This window comes from Geotrypetes seraphini, chromosome 10 (genome assembly GCF_902459505.1).
Source record: "Geotrypetes seraphini chromosome 10, aGeoSer1.1, whole genome shotgun sequence".
Lineage (NCBI taxonomy): Eukaryota > Metazoa > Chordata > Amphibia > Gymnophiona > Dermophiidae > Geotrypetes > Geotrypetes seraphini.
Window position 1 is genome coordinate 134,561,834 of NC_047093.1, and position 16,498 is coordinate 134,578,331.

A 16,498-nucleotide genomic window follows, 5' to 3' on the forward strand; every position below is an offset into this window, starting at 1 on the left:
TAGTGATCAGTGGAGATCACTCTAAGGAAAGGGATGTTACCAGTAGTGTGCCTCAAGGTTCTGTTCATGGGCCTGTCCTTTTTAACATTTGTATAAACTATATTTCTGAAGGGTTGTCAGGTAAGATTTGCCTCTTTGCGGATGCTACCAAAATCTGCAATAGAGTAGACACACCAGATGGTGTGAATAATATGAAGAAAGACCTGGCGAAGCTTGAAGAATGGTCTGAAATTTGGCAGATAAAAGTTAATGCTAAGAAATGCAAGGTCATGCATTTGGGCTGCAAAAGCCCGAGGGAATGGTACAGTTTAGGGAGTAAAGAGCTTATATGCACGGCAGAAGAGCGGGACTTGTGTGTGATTGTTTGTGATGATTTTAAGGTATCCAAACAGGTTGAAAAGGTGACGGTGAAAGTTAGAAGGATGTTAGGTTGCCTAGGGAGAGGTATTGATGCCCCTGTATAAGACTTTGGTGAGATCTAATTTAGAATATTGTATACAATTCTAGAGGCCGCACCTTCAAAAAGATATAAAAAGAATTGATTCGGTCCAGAGGAAGGCTACTAAAATGGTATGTGGTCTTCATCATAAGGCATTTGGGACAGTCTTAAAGATCTCAATCTGTATACTTCAGAAGAAAGGCGGGAGAGGGGAGATATGATAGAAATGTTTAAATACCTATGTAATGTAAATGCGCATCAGTCGAGTCTCTTTCATTTGAAAGGAAGCTCTGGAATGAGAGGGCATAGGATGAAGTTAAGAGGTGATACTTTTTTACAGAAATACTTTTTTACAGAAAGGGTGGTAGATGCATGGAATAGTCTCCCAGAAGATGTGGTGGAGATAGAGCCTGTCTGAATTCAAAAGGGCTTGGGATGGTAAGCAGCATACTGCGCTAACCCCGCCCTTAAGTGTTCAGGAATAATGATAATTGCACATATATTACCAGTCCAATATTGTTTATTAATATTAACAGCAAATTCTTGCATCAAAAGGCATATGTGCAATGGAGACCCGTCAGGAATGAAAATTGCACATCTTCTGAAGCAATACATGGTCTCAGGGAAACCCCTGCCACCAGGTTCACTTATATACTTTCGCAGTGCCTAGTATGACATCGCACCTGTCAACCAATCAGCCAACAGAGGATGTCCTTAGATTTTTTGAACAAAGAAATTCCTTTTAACATAGTTACCAGCTCAAAAAAGTTTTACAAATTATACACAGCAATTTCTGAATGTATAACACATTACAGGAAAAGTTTGAATCCAAAACCAGCTCTCTGTCAGGAATTCGTGCTTTGGAGAAATCTGACAGCTTCAAATTTCACTGACACACACAAGAAAAGAAAGACCCAGACCACCTCTTTGAAGGGATGCAGTTCTGAACCAGGACAAGATCAGAACACTGATCTAAGGCCCTGTGTAAGGATCTAAGGCCTTGTGAAAGAAGTATGGATCCTTTCTCATTCCCTCTCCCCTCCTACCACGTAGACAAAGCAAGGAAAATGTTAGCACCTTGTGACAGAATGCTGAGGCATTCCCTTTTTCTCACAAGATCCTTGTCACATATTAACCTGACCCAAGTCTACCCTTATCTTATTCCTTATCTTGTTTAACTATTCCTTATATGGGCAACAATCAACCTTTGCCTACATGCAAAAGCAGGCCCTGAGTTTAAGGCTAATCACAAGGTGCTTAAAGAGCATTCATTATAACCTTTGGACTTTCACATGCTATAGTAAGATTATATCAAGATAATATTACTAGATGCCATTTACAGCCCATATAGTATACAGAACTACATGGATATTAAAGTGTTATATTCTTAAGATCTTCTTGTTTCTTGCTTGTAATCTATATATGTATGGACCTTCGGACTGCATCCAGGCAATGGATTGCCGGTTGCTGTATTCTTCGTGAGTGCAATCTTTATTAAGTATATGTAGTGCTAAACTATAAACTATAACTATTCAATTAAAGATTTTTTCATTTTTTTCTTTTTAATTTCATTATTATAATATGAAGAACATCACATGACTTATCTGTGATATTATCTTCTTTCACCCCTACCGACATGCATGTTTCAAAGAACAAATTTTCTTCAGGGTCGAGGTAAACTGTTAAAACATAAACACTGATATCATTATTGAATATAGTAAGAGCCATAATATCAGCGATGGCCTGCTGTTGAAACTCTTTCATTAAATCGGGAAACTAATGTGTAAGCTGAGCCACGCACGACGAGTATGACTACGTCATACGTTGCTCGTTTGTGTGCGCCGGGCCAGCTGTATTTTATGACTTTTCCTGTACTCCGCGGCCATGACACACTTTGAAACTGGCTCCGTGAATCGGTAAGATTGACGTTTTCTCTCTTTTAAGCTATGTTTAAGGAGTTTCTTATTTCTGGGTTGTTGACACATTAGTTTCCCGATTTAATGAAAGAGTTTCAACAGCAGGCCGTCGTTGATATTACGGCTTTTACTATATTCAATAATGATAAATTAAAAAGAAAAAATGAAAAAATCTTTAATTGAATAGTTATAGTTTATAGTTTAGCACTACATATACTTAATAAAGATTGGACTCATGAAGTATACAGCAACCGGTAATCCATTGCCTGGATGCAGTCCGAAGGTCCATACATATATAGATTACAAGCAAGAAACAAGAAGATCTTAAGAATATAACACTTTAATATCCATGTAGTTCTGTATACTATATGGGCTGTAAAAGGCATCTAGTAATATTATCTTGATACATATAATCAGCGAAGAACAGTTCAATTGAACTTTAGTGGATTTTCTATAGTAAGATTATAGACATATTAAAAGTGTACACAAGGGAATCTCTTTATTGTAACTGCTATGATGTATTCAGATGTCATGTGAGATAGTAGCTTTGAGAATCACATTAGAAATGTAAACAATGAGTTATCTTGTTATAATCCACACTAAATGCATGATGAAATTGTAACCTTGCAAAGCATGAGCTAAGTAATTAAGGGAGTTAAGATACTCAATAAAAGGGTTGCCTTATCCCAACCTGAGTCCTGTGTGAAGCCTCATTCCTACACCCCTTACTGAGAATTTCCTAATATGGGTTTAAAAGAGGTCTGAAACAGCCAACAGGCCTCCTGGAATGTCACAGAGTAGAGAATTACCTAGCTTAAAGGTCATATAGTCAAACTGCAGATGCTACCTCTCATGATTTCTGTGGGATTCCTCACAGGGCACGGGTGGGACTTTGACGGGGACGGGTGGGGACGGGTGAGATTTCTGTCCCCACGCAATTCTCTATTTTGGACGCTGCTTTTTGCCCCCTGGACGAGGGGTAGAGACAGCCTTTAACAACTTTATGAGTGAGTTATATTTGTTATTATTTTTCACCGTCAACACTTAGTTGTGTATTGGTTTTTCACTAAATTCACATTAAGAGAGCCTGGGGATGTTTCACAGTTAACACCCTGTCTGGGTGTATATTTGTGACAGCTGGAGCTTCAGAGGCTTGTCCCCACTGCAGGCTGTGTGACTGAGGGCTTCCTTTCACTATTAACAATTTATTTATATTGTTGATTTGATAGTGAGTGGTTTGGGCTGTCTCTCCCCCTCGCCCTTTTGTTTTTGTTGGGGCGTAGGGAGATTTTCGTTCTTGCTATTGTTCTCTCTCCCTCTTCAAGGGTTTACTGTGTTATTCTATAGATAGGCACATGGGATCTCTTTCTGGAAACGTCAATCGCTCCTCCTAAACTTACTTGCTCCACTTCATCACTGACGCTGAAACCGTGGATTGAAGACAAAGTTTTATTTTATTTTTCTTTCCAGCTTATGATTTATCTTTAATCTTATCTATTGTTTTACCTTTTGTCTTTGTTTTGTTCTATTTCTATCATTTAAATTTCTCCAGAATTCTACTGTTCAACGGCTCCCCCTTCTGCTTCTATTCCTTTCTCTCCTCTCTTCTACCTTCCAAAGTATTTAGATCAATGCTGTCTTGTTAAAATGTTTATTTTATTTTTATTTTTCCTCTAACTCTACTTTTCACTTCTCTATTACCCTCCAGGTACTTTAGTTAGATTGTGAGCCTTCGGGACAGTAAGGGAATTTTTCAAGTACCTTTCTTATTTCTAATCTTAATGTATATTTTCTGTAAACCGCTTAGAACCTAACGGATGTAGCGGTATATAAGAAATAAATTACATTACATTACATTACATCTCTCAGAGAGAGAAAGAGATAATAGTTACTGCGGATGGGCAGACTAGAGAGGCCATTTGGCCTTTATCTGCCATCATGTTTCTATAAAGAAAAGTAGGTGCCTACCATGACCCCTGTTATAGAATTGCTCTCATAGTGAGTGGGTGATGTGCAACTCTGACTGGTAAAAACCAAAGGAAAATCCAACGAAGACTGTACTGCAGGAACAGCAAACACAAAACAAGAAAAAACTGCAGACAATCTGTACAAGATGCAGGCTATGTTTATTATATCAAATATTAAATGCGGTCAAAGACACTAACTTTTTACAAACCAAGGGACCCGACACGGTAAACACGCCTTCCTCGGGGTCCTAACAAAAGTAAATAAAAATAATAAAAACCCAAGAATATGCAATTGATATACAATTATTGGACATATGGTGTGCTAAAGTGATAAAGTAATAATCTGTATAATGTGATGAAAAATCATAGTCTGAAGAAATAATGCATAAAAGGTGTGAATGCATTTGTTAGGACCGCTGAGGAAGGCGTGTTTACCGAAACAAGGACCGTTTCGGGTTCCTTGGTTTGTAAAAAGGTGGTATCTTTGACCGCATTTAATATTTGATATAATAAACATAGCCTCTTGTACAGATTGTCTGCAGTTTTTTCTTGTTTTGTCTTTGCAACTCTGACTGGTGCCATTCCAGAAATGACACCAGTCAGGTATACCTCTGATCAACTGCATCCTTCTGCTTTCCTTCTAATGCTAGTCCTTTGCCCTTCTCTATACATTCTCCATTACTTTTCTTAAAAAACAAATTCCTATAATGCACCCCATCGGATTATCCTATTGACTCTGCTCTCCCAGTACAACCACTATTTTAATCTTTCTACAGGTTCATTTCTTCAGTACTGGAGGGTAGAATATAAAGTCCGTGACTTTAGTTATACTCTTTTATATACTGGTAGATTGTTTTCCAATTAAATGCTCCCTTGTGTTCATCTCAGGCCTGAGCAGAATAATGTAGCACTTTGGGATAAAGATACAGCTCAACAGTCCTGTACTAGATAACAGCATTGCAAATATCTCCACAGTTACCATGTATTTGTCCTTTGTACTCAGGTAAACCGGGATGAAGGACACCCAAACACTGCAGAACACCAGCATACTGAAAGTGATCAATTGGGCCTCATTAAAACTGTTAGGTAAACGTCTGGCTAAGAAAGCAACAATGAAACTTAATATAGCCAATAAGCCCATATACCCGATCACACTGTAAAATGCAAAGAGGGAGCCTTCATTGCATATTAATATCATCCTACCAGGATCTATCTGTATGTCGTAGTCTGGGAATGGGGGAGAGATGAGTAACCACGCAGTGCAGATCAGAACTTCACCCAGGGAGCACAGAAGGACCAAGAAGCTGAGTGCTCTGGACCCCACCCATTCCCTTAACCTGCTTCCAGGCTTTGTGGCTTTGAAAGCAATGACAACTGTGATGGTTTTTGCCAGGACTGCAGAAACAGAGACTGAGAAAATGATCCCAAAAGCAGTTTGCCGGAGCAGACAGGTCAGCTTCTCCGGACGCCCAATGAATAGCAAGGAACAGAGGAAGGAGAGCATGAGGGAGAGGAGGAGAATGTAGCTGAGATCCCGGTTATTGGCTTTCACTACAGCAGTCTCTCGATATTTAAGAAATATTCCTAGAGTTCCAGCAGTGATTGCACATAATACAATGGCCAAGGAAGCCAAAGCCGCACCCAGTGGATCCTCGTAGGAAAGAAACTCGATGGTTCTTTTAATGCAGCCATCTCGCTTCTTCATGGGCCACTGGTCATCGGGACATTTCAGACATTTTTCCATATCTAAAAATGAACTGTATTTTTGTTAGCATTTGAATAAAATATGCTATTTTTATATTTAAATTTTTTTTATTGTAGTTTGAAAACTAAGAACAAATATATACAAAACAGTTATCTGTAAAACAAATATCAAATATTCATTTCAAAAAATAACTACAATCAATCAATTGTAGAGAATTCTAAGTTGTGTATTTCCGTATGGGAGAAACAAGGCGGATTTGAAAAGGTAAGCCCACACCTTGGTCCAAAAAGTATCAGTACTAGAAGAGTTTTCCCATGAGTCCATATAGCGAATATGAGAAGGTACTATTTTTAAGGGAACAAATTTAAGTCTGAAGCTCACATTTTGATAACAACACTATTTGGGTCAATATTCACCCACCATGGTCAGCATTTTTTTTCTTCAACACCAGCTGTGGCAATTAAACAAAACTCATATATTCAATGCCAATATCTGCTGTTTCTGCTGCCCTTTCATCCAGATATTCCTCCACCCACCGCCTCAGTACTATTTGGATTTTCAGCTGTGCTTTGCAAATCAGTGGTAGCATTGGCTAGGGGAATTATCCAGATGAAGGTGGAAATAAATTTTTTAACAGGGCACCTATCATAAAAGGGTAAGAAATTAGCCTACTTATAAGGGTACTATTTCATTAGGAGAAGAGTCTTATAACGCTTGTAATTGTGAATCTACGGTTCATTGACTGGGTTAATCACACAAAGGATTATTTTACATGAGCAAAGTACATGCAACATGGCACATACTTTTCAACTAGGCAGTATTCTTGGAAGGGTTTTTACACATGTACGTTACCATGTAATTTACAGCTTAAAGTTGCTGCCCTGTAATGGAATTATTCCCATTATAGCTTTCATTATCCAGGTAATTACTTTTGAATATCAGGCGCAAGGAAAGGGAAAGAGTGTTGAAGCAGGAATAGTCTGTGAAAATATTTATTTACAGAAAGAAAACTTTCCTCTTTTTCAAAGCCGTGCAGCCACAGCTCAGTAGCTCATTAATTCCCAGTGGGCTTCAGTTCAGTTACCACAGTAATCACCTTCATAAGTGACCCGAATGATTAAAATGTACCTGTGGAGCCACACTGCTAAAAGAGCACAACATAGGAGTATACCCAACTGTGTACCCTTTTGTGCGCCCTGAAGAATTATAATCTACTATTTGGTTGAGCTCTTTGTTCTTTATCTGTATTTGTATTAGCATTGGTCTTCTCGTTTATTCTTGTTTAAAATTTCTGGAATAAAATAACTGTGAATGTCACAATACAAACAGACTCATTTTTGTAATGTTATCAACCATCACAATAACTTCTCTTGTTAAAGCAGGAGCTTTTAAGTGTTCATAAGATAGCAGTTATGTGAAAAATACAAGGTATGGAATGACACTTCACGAGAAACCAAAGGCTCGTTTGTTTGATGTGGTGTTTTATTGGTTTAAATACTGTCATATTCATTTGGTTTTAATATATGATATCAGTTTATCTTTATTTATTGTGCATGTGAAGTAGTAACAATGGATGGGTATAAACATAACAGACAAAGTGAAATGAAGTTTCTTCATTTTTTCTTTTATTGTATCCTTTTTTTTCTTGGTTACTGTTTTTCTTACCTGTTGCATTGGAGAACTCTCCCTCAGCACAAGGGACACAGTCATAGCAACATTTCGGGCTCCCCTCTTTGGGAGCCTTCCTATATCCTGGCCTACAGCTCTTGCTGCACACAGAACGAGGAGTCTGAGGAACAACAGAAAGGACAACTTGTGAGCATTCACATGAGACAGGTTCTATTTCCCATGCCCACATAATCCCAGAGTCATTTTGAGAAAGACATAAGATAAAGGTTTCCCTTCTCTTATCCTGCTTCTTCTAAGTATTTCTGACACAGGTATGTATCATTCAGATTTTGGGGTGGGTGGGTGGGAAGGGGGAAAGTGACCACAGACTATTATTTTATTGTTGATGCACTTCACATGTGTTAATGCTTATTGTTAATATGTGTTCCTCTACAGGGAACACTCATATTGTTCGTATTGTATTCTATGATTTATAAAACTCTTTGAACTAAAAAAACAACAACCCGTCCAAGTGCCAGTGTATGCCGTTTTTGGATTAGCTAGGTGAAGTAAATATATTAATCATAGAAGAACCTTCATCTAACCGTGAACAAAACAGCAAATCAGCCAAAGCAAAGTATCCAAGACCGTGATCAAAATGAAGTATCCAAGACCGCGATCAAACCAGCAAATCGGCCATAATGAAGTATCCAAGACCGTGATCAAAATGAAGTATCCAAGACCATGATCAAACTGAAGTATCCAAGACCGCGATCAAACCAGCAAATCGGCCATAATGAAGTATCCAAGACCATGATCAAACCAGCAAATAAGCCAAAACGAAGCATCCAAGACCGCGATCAAACCAGCAAATCGGCCATAATGAAGTATCCAAGACCGTGATCAAAATGAAGTATCCAAGACCATGATCAAAATGAAGTATCCAAGATCGCGATCAAACTGAAGTATCCAAGACCACGATCAAACCAGCAAATCGGCCAAAATGAAGTATCCAAAACCACGATCATACCAGCAAATAAGCCAAAATGAAGCATCCAAGACTGCGATCAAACCAGCAAATCAGCCAAAATGAAGTACCCAAGACCACGATCAAACCAGCAAATCAGCCAAAACAAAGTATCCAAGATGTGAACAAAATGAAGTATCCAAGACCACGATCAAAACAGCAAATCACAGGAGACTGCTTCTAATTCCAATGTCCACATAATCCCAGAGTCATTTTGAGAAAGACATAAGATAAAGGGTGTCCCTTCTCTTATCCTGCTTCTTCTAGGTATTTCTGACACAGGTATGTATTATTCAGATTTTGAGGTGGGTGGGTGAGAAGGGGGAAAGTGACCACAGGGGGAGTGTGGGGGGTTATTACTTAATCTCTCCAGTGGTCATTTGGTCTGTTTGGGTATTTTTTTAACATGCTTTTAAAACAGGTCTAGCTCCGAACATTTAAATTCTGTTCTGGACATCTTTCTGAAAAATTCAATTATCCCTGCAAGATATCCAAGTCTAAGCATGCCCAAAGCCCACCCATAGCACACCACCAAAACACCATTCTTGAATTTTGGATGCACAGTAGCTGGGACCCCTCTCCAAATCTCCTGAAAGTTGGTTATGAAAATTGGCACTTGGACATCCTGATAACTAAAACGTCCAAGTGCCAGTGTATGCCGTTTTTGGATGTCAACTATATTATCACAATTAGCTAGGTGAAGTAAACATATTAATCATAGAATAACCTTCATCTAACTGTGAACAAAACAGCAAATCAGCCAAAGCAAAGTATCCATGACCACGATCAAACCAGCAAATTAGCCAAAACGAAGTACCCAAGATGGCAATCAAAATGCAGTATCCATGACTGCAATCAAACCAGCAAATCAGCCAAAATGAAGTATCCAAGACTGCGATCAAAATGAAGTATCCAAGACCGTGATCAAAATGAAGTATCCAAGACCACGATCAAACCAGCAAATCAGGCAAAATGAAGTATCCAAGACCGCGATCAAAATGAAGTATCCAAGACCGAGATAAAACCAACAAATCAGCCAAAACAAAGTATCCAAGACCGCGATCAAACTGAAGTATCCAAGACCACAATCAAACCAGCAAATCAGCCAAAATGAAGTATCCAAGACTGCGATCAAAATGAAGTATCCAAGACCGTGATCAAAATGAAGTATCCAAGACCGCGATCAAACCAGCAAATCATCCAAAACGAAGTATCCAAGACCATGATCAAAATGAAGTATCCAAGACCGCGTTCAAACCAGCAAATCAGCCAAACAAAGTATCCAAGACCGTGATCAAAATGAAGTATCCAAGATCGCGATGAAACTGAAGTAACCAAGACTGCAATCAAACCAGCAAATTGGCCAAAACGAAGTATCCAAGACCGCGATCAAAACAGCAAATCAGCCAAAGTGAAGTGACTGAGATTGAGCCTCTGTGATGGATTTTATTGTTAGTAATGAACTGAATCAAGGGCAGCTACATGTATGTATCTAGAGCTGAGCTAATATTGACTTTGTCTGGTGTCCAGATATCACTGAAGTATGACTGACGCTGTTCCTGGTCCTCATGATCCCACAGCACAAATGCCAGCCACAGAACGTGAACCCAGGTCACCCATAAAGTAATTTACATACTGTCACTGAGCTGGTGGTTCAATGACACTCTGACCTTTTTAATGCCAGCCAGGATGACCTGTAATACTGTCTCTTAATATGAGGATGCTTACCCTGAGTATTAGAACAATGTAATTCACCCTCACCTGTTTAAAGAGCGGTTGCCACCGGATGGCGCTCTCATTGATGAAGAGTTGTTGATCGGAAGGGGCAGAAGGATGAAAGCTGCCCACAACGGTTTGGATGAGGGCTCCGTTGGGCAAATAAATCCAATTTAGAATGTCATATCGAGTGGGATTGTCCCCTTTCTCATCAAAGAAAATCTCATTTCCAATAGAAGGTTTAAAATGAATATTCCTAAGAAAATTATTCAGCTAGAAAAAAAAAAAAAGGAAACAATCTGGAAATTACATGGAGAAATTGCTGGAAACTCTCACCTGAATGTATGAGGTGAGGTACCAGAGAGCAATATTTTCAGTACCAGTGAGAGGTGACTGGATGTGTAGGCATGACAAGAATGCAAAGTCTATATGTAAGATAGGTATATGGCAGGGGACATTAATTTGTGTTTTAGCAGATATGTGAATTTTATGAAGGTAAATTCCTATCTGCTATAATAAAACCCTAAACGCGCATGCGCACTCCTAACTGCGTGTTCCGTGATCCGTATGGCCGTGGCGGCAGGAGTACGCATGTGCGCTTAGGGTTCTATTACCTTGGGAGAAAAAACAGCACCACCCTCGTGGAATCCAAGGATGTTCTGAGCAAAGTTATTTTTAAGTTCTAAGCCACGGTGGTGGCTCCTCTCAAGATCCCCACCTGAGTCGGAGAAGTCTTCCGACGCAGGCGGGGATCATGAAACGATCCATCGCAGCGGCTTTTGTTTTTAACGTCGATGTACGCTTTATTTAAATATTGTAGTTCTTCCCTCTTTCCCATTTCTGCGTAGTTATCTTACTTGTTCTTTGTCAACGTCTACTAAATTAATACTGTCTTGTTTTTAATATTTTAATTCCAAAATGTTTTGTTACTTTTAAAGACTCATTATTTTATTATTGCTGTACACCGCCTAGAAATTTGAATAAGCGGTATAACAAATATTTTAATAAACTTGAAACTTGAAACTTAAACTTAAAAATACCTCCAGCACAGAACTAAACGGTCGGCGAAAGAACATCGGACATTGCACGCGATCCCGACCGTTCCTCATACACACTAGTGGGCAAAACAGCTTCCCACGCACCTGAGGAACCTCTAAGCGCGGGCCACCCTGCTCTTCAGCTCCTCCAGGCAGCGGCAGGCCTATCCACAGCCAGGAAGTACTGTAAGGCCCTCTGCTGTTCTTCTGTCCTCCTCTTCTAAACAGTCAGATGCTGGACAGGGGAATCAGGTAAGGAATGCTGCAGTACAGGGTGAGCTGGGAAGAGGTGCTGCTGGGCAGGGGGGGAGGAAACAGGAATGGAGGCCTACTGCTGGACAGGGGGGGCAGGGAAGAGGTGCTTCTGAGCAGGGGGGATATAACAGGAAGGGAGGCCTACAGCTGGACAGGGGGGGAGCAGGGAACAGGTGCTGGGCAGGGGGAAGGTAAAACGAAGGGAGAAGGGCTGCTTCTGGACAGGGGGAGCAGGGAAGAGGTGCTGCTGAGCAGGGGGGATGTAACAGGAAGGGAGGCCTACAGCTGGACAGGCGGGAGCAGGGAACAGGTGCTGCTGGGCAGGGGGGGAGGAAACAGGAAGGGAGGCCTATGGCTGGACAGGGGGAGCAGGGAAGAGGTGCTGTTGAGCAGGGGGGATGTAAACAGTAAGGGAGGCCTATAGCTGGACAGGGGGGAGCAGGGAACAGGTGCTGGGCTGGGGGAAGGTAAAACGAAGGGAGAAGGGCTGCTTCTGGACAGGGGGAGCAGGGAAGAGGTGCTGCTGAACAGGGGGAAGTAAAACGAAGGGAGAAACATAGAAAAATGACGGCAGAAAAAGGCCACAGCCCATCAAGTCTGCCCACTCTAATGACCCAACCCCCTGACTTTAAGGGGTGGTGAACACAGGGGAGGTAAAAGGAAGGAAGAAGGGCTACTGATGGACAGGGGGAGTTAAGAGAAAGCGAAGTTACTTACCTGTAACGGGAGTTCTCCGTGGACAGCAGGATAAGTCAGCCACACTTTTGGTGACGTCATCTACTTTCCCAATTCGGATTTGCTCTCCCAGAGCTCAGGTGAGGCTTTAGGAGCCTCATCTGAGCATGTACAAGTAGCCCTATATATACCTGTGCTGTCCCTCACTAATCCAGTGATTCCCCTAGCTTGAGTCTTATTGCAGTGTCACCCATAGGGGAGAAGGGAGGGTCAGTGTGGCTGACTTATCCTGCTGTCCACGGAGAACTCCCGTTACAGGTAAGTAACTTCGCTTTCTCCATGGAGAAGCAGTATAAGTCAGCCCCACTTTTGGTGACTCTCCAGCTGCGGGGTGCGGAGTGTGTAAGAGGACGGGGTCCCCGTCGGGTATGGTCCCCTCTGCGTCCCCGCTACCTCGCTGCGGTAGGGTGAGGCTGCATAAATGTCAGGTGAGGGACAGAGACAAAGCCCCAAGTACTGAGACCAGTCAGAGGTTATGCATTGTAAACAATAGGAACTTTATGTTGGTCCTTAGAACTGGACCAACACTCCCTTTCTTTTCTTTTTTTTAAATCTACCAACATGGTAGAGTATGTATCTCAATAACAGATAGCGATTATAACAAATATATATCACCAACGTGTTGTATGAGTAACACTTTTTTTTTTTTTGATTGTGCAAATTGTGCCAACATAGCAGAATATAAGCTGTCTAACAATCTCTTCTGTCTGATTCAGACAGATTAGATAGTCCTGTTCATCTAGTCCAGATATTGATGTCTTTTGCTGTGTCTGTTTTGGTCACCATTCGTAGTATGTTGAGACCAAAGTCATTGGAGGTCTGTTTTCGGGCGATCCAGGCAATAGTGTCTGGTGAGGGTGTGTGGGGTAGACCATGTGGCTGCTCTGCAAATGTCCTGAAGTGGCGTGTTGCTGAGGTTTGCCAATGTTGCGGCCATGGCTCTTAGTTGGTGTGTTGTGGTCTTTCTCTCAAGGGACCCTCCCTCTTGCTCGTAGCAGGAGGCAATGCGGTTTGAGATCCAGTTGGGTATAGTGAGTTTCCCCACTGGTGTTCCTAACTTGTTGGGAGTCAAAGGAGACAAATAGTTGTACTGCCTTTCGCCAGTGTTGCATTCGTTAAATGTATAGGCAAAGTGCACGGGTGCAGTCCAAGATGTGTAGGAGTTGTTCCGTGCTGTTGGTATGTGGTCCCGGGCAGAAGGAGGGGAGCACTATCAATTTGGTTTACATGGAAAGATGAGACTACCTTAGATAGAAACTTTGGATGAGTTCTCAGCACTGCGTGATCATGAAGGATCTGTGTGTCTGGTGGGTATTGTCACCAACCCTCCGCAAAGTAGGGCTGCCGGGTGACAAACACAGGGATTCTGGCGTGTCCCCTACAACCAGGGGTACCTTCAGGACTTTTTCAGGTGGCCCTGGGCAATTGCCTGGGCCTAGGAGATGCAAGGTAAGTAACAGGTTTCACCATATCACCAGCCAAAACAAGTTCTTTAGGAAAGAATAAGTTGTTTATTCTGACCCACAGGCCAAAAGTATGCCACAGAAAACAAACATCACTTTTGCAGGTCATTCAACAAAAATAGTAAATTTGCAAAAAAATAAAGCTTTACTGTAAATTCAAACTAATATCAAAACTCCTTAGGTAAACATAGCCACAGCAAACTCTGGTAACAGTTCAGCTTTTCTCTCAGCTCCCACATGCAGGCAAAATCACACAGCTGAGACATATAATCTAATTAGCTTTCAGAACGGGAGTCACAGCAGGATTTTTAAAGTTCCAAAAACCAAACTTAACTAGGTCAGTTTGAGCTTCAGGTTCACAAACTTGCTTTTAAATCCATTCCTCAGTTTGAAGCAAGTATTATTCTTACTCTCAAAATACTTATAAAGTTCAAACATATCTTAACTTCTTCAGGCATAGTTTGCACAGCAGAAACAAACCAGACATCAGCAAAAGAAAGAAAGAAACACAAACCACTAATGGTTTCTCAGTTGCTGCATTCTTTCATGCAACTTCCATACCTTCCGTCTGGCTTTCTAACATAGGGCCAGCCAGTTCTATCTCCATGCCTTCCACACGATCTAGAACCTGGTAGTTTGAAGTAGGCAGGATTTCCTCCAAATCCTGCCTGGAATAATCCAGCACGTTTTCCTCTCCTGCTCTGTTCCACAGCTCTTCACCTGCCTTGAGCTGTGGGAGTGACTCGCCCTGGTCACTCGCTCCTCCTCCTCCTGTTTGTCTCTGCCTGCTTTTAAACAGACCAGAGCCAATCCCCTTCAGCCTGTAGCGGGGGATGGGTTTTGGCTCTACAGCAGTTTTTCTCTGCCTAGGTTTTTCTACTGCAGCTACCTTCCTCGTGGCTTCTCTAGCTGCTCTAAAGACAGGAGGCTGTTGTTGCCAATCTGCCTGCCTCTGTTCCAGTTCACTATCTCTTTGGTTATGGGGGCAAGGGAGGTCAGCCTCAAGGTGAGTGCCAGAATCGATCTGGTCTGCTCTTCTGCATCCGATCCTATCAGGGACCGGACTAGTGCTGGTGCTGGGTTTGTCACAGTATGTCACCAGGGCCTGTAGCTCGCTGATACGCCTTGCTGATGTGATGGCAATGAGCAAGACTACTTTCCAGGTGATGAATTTGATTGGGGCATCCTCCAATGGCTCGAAGGGGTGCGCTGTTACCCTGCGGAGGATGATGCCCAGGTCCCACGCTGGCGGTGGGCGGGGGGTGCAGGTTTATAAGCCCTTTCATGAATTTGGACACTAGTGGGTGTGTGGCTAGGGTCCTGTCCTCAACGCGGTTGCGGAACGCTGATATAGCGCTCAAGTGGACTCTTATGGAGGATGTTTTCAGGCCTGCTGTGGATAAGTCAAGTAAGTATTGGAATACTACTGGGACCTGGCAGGTGAGTGGATCTTTTCCTTTCGAGACACACCATATGTGGAATCTTTTCCACTTGAGTCTGTATGATTTCCTGGTTGCCAAGCGTCTGGCTGCTCGCAAGTACCTCGGTCATCTCGGTTGACATGTTGGAAAGGGTCCAGGATTAGCTTTTCAACATCCATGCTGTCAGTGTTAGTGCTTTCAATCTGGGATGCAGAGTTTGTCCCTGGTCCTGGGTGATGAGGTCCGGTCGCAGCGGTAGACTGATTGGCGGCTGTGCCGACATCTGGTATAGGCAGGGGAACCACACCTGTCTCGGCCAGTGGGGCGCAAAGAAGATCACTGTGGCTGCCTCCTGCCTGATCTTCTGTAGCACTCTGTGGATGAGTGGTATGGGGGGAAAAGCATAGAGCAGGCGTTCCCCCCAATGTATGGTTTTGTGCCGGTCTTTGGAGCAAAATTGAGGGCACTTCTTGTTGTCCTCTGCGGCGAGGAGGTCCCTTGTTGGGAGGCCCCATTTGTGGAAGAGATCCTGGGCTACCTCCGGATGGAGAGGGACCATTCGTGGGGGTCCAGCTTTCTGCTGAGGCTCTCCGCCAGGGCGTTGTTCAGGCTCGGGAGGTAGGTGGCATGGATGAGAATATTGGTTGATAAAGCAAATGTCCAGATTTTTTGGGCTTCCCTGCAGAGGGTGAGTGAGCCCGTGCCCTCCCTGCTTGTTGATATAGAACATTGCCACCTGATTGTCTGTCTGGATCAGTAAGGTCTTGTTGGAGATCCAGGGAGCAAAGTCTTGTAGGGCATTCCCAATTGCCCTGAGTTCTAGCGGGTTGATGTGTTGTTTGGCCTCGGAAGGTGACCAGGGGTTCTCAGATGGAGGAGGTGGGCTCCCCACCCTGTTTTGAGGCATCTGTGGTGAGTGTCAGTTGGTGTTGTGGCTGCTGGAAAAGCTTGCCCGTGTACAAATTCTGTTGTTGTGTCCAACACTTGAGGTTGTTGCGAATTTTCTGATCCATTGGGACTCTGAGACAGAGGCTATGTGTGTTGGTTCCAATTCTTTCTGAGGAACCACTGAAGGGGTCGCATGTGGAGTTTGGTGCGTGGGACAACATACATGGAGGCTGCTTGATGGCCCAGGAGGCGTAGTATTGTTCTTGCTGTGAATGTGTATTTCTCTGATATTTGCTGAACCAGTTTTTTGTATTGCTTGTC

The 16,498-nt window shown here is 42.4% G+C and overlaps 1 protein-coding gene across 1 annotated transcript in view; it reads right to left on the bottom strand.

Annotated features, from left to right (window-relative positions):
* Positions 1-5,157: 5,157 nt before the first annotated feature.
* The window catches only part of LOC117368596, a 172,245-nt gene continuing 160,904 nt past the window's right edge, over positions 5,158-16,498 (bottom strand). The window contains exons 5-7 of the mRNA XM_033962325.1: positions 10,424-10,651; positions 7,693-7,816; positions 5,158-6,068 (exon numbers count right to left, since the gene is read on the bottom strand). Of these exons, the coding sequence (XP_033818216.1) occupies positions 5,158-6,068; positions 7,693-7,816; positions 10,424-10,651 (1,263 nt within the window). The remainder of the gene's footprint in view (positions 6,069-7,692; positions 7,817-10,423; positions 10,652-16,498) is intronic.